The sequence below is a fragment of the Saccostrea echinata genome, unplaced genomic scaffold, assembly GCF_033153115.1.
Source record: "Saccostrea echinata isolate AGI-Se365-2 ecotype Australia unplaced genomic scaffold, CSIRO_AGI_Sech_v1 ptg000029l, whole genome shotgun sequence".
NCBI classification, from domain to species: domain Eukaryota; kingdom Metazoa; phylum Mollusca; class Bivalvia; order Ostreida; family Ostreidae; genus Saccostrea; species Saccostrea echinata.
The window spans coordinates 8,852,822-8,858,017 of NW_026889778.1; the positions used below are offsets into that span (position 1 = coordinate 8,852,822).

The window sequence follows — 5,196 nt, forward strand, 5'->3', positions numbered from 1 at the left end:
TGCAAAATGTGTTATCTTTCAAGTAGTAAATCAAACAAATATACCAAAGTCCATTAAGAAGATATCTCAATATTGTATTTCTCTGAAAAATGTATTAAAAAAAAAAATTTGCTTATGCCGACAAAAAATTTTCCTGACTTCCTTATTGTTAACTCCACTCAGTGACTTTAACACTCCTCTCCGTAAATTACTCGAACCATAGTCTACCAGGTAAAGCTGTCGAAATGGCGGACAAGACAGAAGAAATAAAAAGTCCCACTGAACCTCAGTATTTCCGAGAGGATTCTGGAGTAACAGACGTAATACTCATGGTCGAAGACAAAGAAATCCATGTGACAAAAGTAATTCTCATGCTTTCCTCTCCAGTTTTCCGAGCTATGTTTACTGCTGACTTCAAAGAAAAAAGCGAAAGCACTGTTTCATTTCCAGGAAAAACATATGAAGATTTTGTACTGTTTCTACGAAGTTTTTATCCAGGAGAACATTTGGAGCTAAACGGTTTGGATATATAATTTTGTTGTTGTTGTTGAATGATTCAGGTCACCTGATCTATCCATTTTTTTATCGTCATTCATCTTGAGACGTGCGTTTCGCATCGATTTTAAACTTTGGAACATCTTTTTAAAATCTTTTTAAAAAGGAGTAAATTAATTTCAATTTGTAGTATTTGTGACGTTTGGGTAAAGTTCAGCAAAAATTTTGATTTTAAAGGTTTCTGGCTTTCTTCGAAGATAGGGGTGAGGCGAAATCCATCAAAATGTGTGCCCTCTTCAAAACACTTTACGTCGATATCAACGCAAATTGTAAAAACAGACTTTTTAGGATTATTACATTTGCGTTAATATATTTTGCGTCGAGATCACCGTAAAATGTAATAACGCAAAATGTAATAACACGATTTCTGGATTTTAACATTTTGCGTTGTTACATTTTGCGTCGAAATTAAGCAAAATGCAACCAGGCAAAATGTAATAACACACTTTTTGGTCAGTCAGGTTGAGAATAATTTTCAATTTAGTAGTGAATGAAGAAAATAAACGGAAAGAAAATAAAGGAAAAAATAAACATATTCTAATTCTTACATTAGATCTTATTTCATCATATATTGATTTCATTAGCCATTTAAAATCACTTGATATTCAAATCATAGGTGTTGCAAATTATAAACGTGCGTGCGCATATGTGTGGGTGGGTGGGGTTGGGGTCATTTCGTTGATCAGTGTATCAGTTTGCTGTTGCTTTTTGATAGGCACATGCATGAAATTTAGAAAAGAAATCTATTTATTTTTACTTACAGGTGTAAATATAGCGGGGAAGGGGTTTCTTGACAATTAAGATTTCATACTGTTATACAAATCACGTGCATTGCAGATCAGCTAATATAAAAATCTCTCTCTCTCTCTCTCTCTCTCTCTCTCTCTCTCTCTCTCTCTCCAATAATAAAATGAATAGTTTCTGCACGCGCACAAAAATACAATGATCAACATACAAGTAACCCCCACCCCGACCTCGTTCTTTCTTGCACAGACACTTACACATATACTTCTAATTTGCTAAGCAATGTACGCATCCACTTCGTACATGCATACCAAGTGCTTTTAATAGATCCATGGTCAATCTTTGGTAATTAAGAATGTCAGTGATAGAGATATAATACAGACTGATTTATAAATAGACATGTCAATCAAAGTTAAGTTAATGTTTTATAAGTATTCAATAAAAATGTTAGGAATGAAATGAAAAAAATATACAATTAGTTTTAGTAATATCCATAAAAGCCGTAACGTTTGCCTCATAGGCAAAGGTCTGTCTGTCTATATTAAGTAAAGCTAGTTTCCCCATTGTTATATGTTTAAATCAATTTGTGATGTTTTGCGTTGTACACAATACAAAAAAATAATTATATTTTGTTTTATTACATTTTGTTTTACTACATTTTGCATTGTCCTCAACGCAAAAAATTAAGTAACGCAAAATGCATGGAACAACCAAAAAGTAAATTATTACATTTTGCATTAATCCCAACGCAAAATGTAATAATCCAAAAATCGTGTTATTACATTTTGTGTTATTACATTCTGCGTTGATCTGGACGAAAAATATGGTAAAGCAAAATATAATAATCCCAGTTTATTACAGTTTGCATTATTATTACATTTTGCGTTGTAACAATGCGCTCTATCAAAATTGTAAAAATTCGTCATCACTCTATTCAGTGATCAGATCCAAGGATGAGAACTATACGGTCAAATATACATTTTAACAACATTACATCTTTGAAAAACTTCTATACTCATGGACATGAAGCAGACAATCAAAGAGCGGAGTTAAATTGCGATATACATGCATTGCTGCTACCGTAAGCCTAAGGTAAAATACTTCCATGATTTTTATGAGCAATTTGATCTGTAACGTCTGCTACAGACTTTTTAAAAAAGACAGTGACTTTACTCCTTATCTTCTAGTATTATTGACCGTCACGGTAGCTCGGTCGGTAGAGCGCTCGCTCCGGGATCGGAAGGTCGTAAGTTCGCATCTCGGCCGCGACTGACATATCTAAGTCGATAAAAAATAGGTAGCAACTGTTCCATGCTCTCGGCACTTTGAAGTGAAAGTTGCGGGTCCTTCGGATGAGACCTTAAAAACCGAGTCCCCGTGTCACGGCAGGCGTTGGCATAATTAAGATCCCTCACTGCTCAATGGTCCTGTATGCCGAGTAAAGTTCAAAATTTGAAGCCCTTCACGTCTCTATATGAGTGAAAAATTCTCGAATGGGACGTAAAACAGCATTCAATCAATCTAGAATTATTGAGCATTATCAATACATACGTGAATATAAAGTCATCAAGTTATAAAATTTTTGATAGGTTATTCTAGTGAAATGGTCCTTATGGGACTGAGTTTGTTACATTATCAAGAGAGACACATGGTATCCAGGAGACCTTCAAGGCCAAAGGGCCTCTTTTATGTTACGACAGTTTACTACAGTTGACAAGAAAATAACTTGTGTTGTATAAAAAATTACTGTCAATCTCAAAACAATCTTGTCTTCTTATATTATCATATTGTCAATATAAAATTTAGAAGATCTTTTGCATTTAAAACCCAATTGTGTTCTGCATTGAACTAACAGATGTTTAATTAATAGTTTTTGTTTTATTAAATGCATATGACTTAGAACTTTCATAGATGTATATAGATGATATTCAATGTTTTGTAGTTGGATATGGAATTTATTTCACAAGTGGGACAGGATTTTTTGATACCAGTATTTTCACGAGTGCAAAGTACGAGTGAAAAAAATATTTTTGAAAAATCCTGTCTCACGAGTGAAATAAATTCCATATCCAACTACAAAACATTGAATTTTCTGTTTATTACATTTTCTTTTGATTTCCCTTTTTACACTTAAGTCTTCAATACATTTAAATACATTTAAAAAGTTAAACTAAAAGTAAAGAAAATTGCTTCGGTATAAGCGTGAATTCATTATAAATGTGCAGTTTGCAGCTTGTTTTAAATCTGACTGATATTTGTTGTAGTTTCCGTAATAGAGAGAATCCTACCTCTGGCAAGAGAGTATGGCATGGATGCCTTGATGAAAAGTTTCCATGAGAGGCTGTTGGTAGATGCAGATTCTCAAACAAAAGACGTTTTCTTCCATTTAAAATGTTTCTATGTCGCTGCAGTGTACAATTTTGATGAGCTCTACAATAGAATGCTGGAGAATCTGAAGTCCGTTGCTGTCAATACCTATAAGGACCGAGAAAGTTTCAAAATGCTTCCACCAGAGGACAGGGCATGGCTATATGAAAAACGTTGTGAATTTGTTGAAAAACATAATTCGAATCTCATAAACAAAATGTCAAGAATTAAGGAGAACTTGGACTCATTTGAAATCTGGTGTGAAAAATGTGGCAAATGCATGTACATTTCCAGAAAAGATAAAATTTGGATTTGGGGATGAAGGGTGTGCATTTTGAACTATACTAATATATATATAATCTTATAATTATGAAAATGAATTAAAAACGAGATTTAAGCAAATACATTTTTTTCGTTGCATATCTATAAATTCGGAATCTAATTTATCTAAGTCTAAATCTTAATCTGAATCCGAATCTAAAGGGAACCTCGACATATGAACAAAAATAAACACTATTTATTGGTGAATTCTTTTTGATGTTTCTAAATGTCAAATCAAAAAAAAAAAAGATAAAAGTTTTCTCAATAGAAAAGTTTTTGCAAAATGCACAGACTGTCATCTTATAAATAAGCATAACTGGACTACCAAAATTTGAAGACCTGGCTCCGGGGCCATAAAACTTAGATGAGCTAACTTTTGATCTCAGTCTCACTTTTACAAAAGAAATATATAGTGGAAAAGTGAGACCGAGATCAAAAGTGAGATCGTCTAAGTTTTATGGCCTCGGAGCCTGGTCTCCAAAATTTCATAGATGAAAAACAGCTTTTTTTTACAGATCAGTGTACTTGAATGTTGAATAAAATTAAATTTTAACAAAGAAAGTTCGTGTAAAACTAGTCAAATGACATTTTTATATTATGAAAAAATATTTTAAGTTCCATTTTACATTGAAGAAGTAGTTTTCTGTGTCTAGTCTTTTTCGTAAGGAAAGGGTTAGTGTAGAAAAGTTGTACGTTTTGATGCTGTTGATTTTCGGAAGATTCTTTCATTTCAAATTTTCCTTTAAGTTTTGCAAAACTTCTCATTTGATTTACTTTGCTTTTAAAACACAGCACAGAACGTCTGGAAGCACAGAACGTCTGGAATTTCTCTTTCAGATGAGTAACTGTTTATCTTTTTGTGAGGAGAAAAGACAAGGGCTCGGTACAATACTTACTGGACCCTGCAATATAATTTTGTTTGTAATTCTATATAGGTACGATAAATCAAAGTCACTCACGTTAATGGGCAAGTCAATAGTACATGTATTAAAAATTGAAATCTGATTCTGTAGAAATTCTTCCTAGTGAAATGGAACAATGAGTTTAAGGTTAATTTTAAAAAAAAAATCAAATTTAGGGTGGTTTTGAAGAATTCCATCCTTAAAAAGTGAATTGTGAGTATTTATCAAATGTACATGTATATCATTTCATGCTATTTTACTTTCAAACTTGATGATGTAAAAGTTCATGTCATACCATTTGCCATACACTAAAATTAGTTTAACAAGT

The 5,196-nt window shown here is 32.7% G+C and overlaps 1 protein-coding gene across 1 annotated transcript; it reads left to right on the forward strand.

Moving 5' to 3' along the window:
* Nucleotides 1-219: 219 nt before the first annotated feature.
* On the forward strand, nt 220-3,984 carry LOC133195565 (BTB and MATH domain-containing protein 36-like). The gene is made up of 2 exons (XM_061331450.1): nt 220-498; nt 3,543-3,984. The coding sequence occupies exons 1-2, from the start codon at nt 225-227 to the stop codon at nt 3,965-3,967; spliced, it is 699 nt and encodes a 232-aa protein (XP_061187434.1). The 5' UTR covers nt 220-224; the 3' UTR covers nt 3,968-3,984.
* Nucleotides 3,985-5,196: the final 1,212 nt, after the last annotated feature.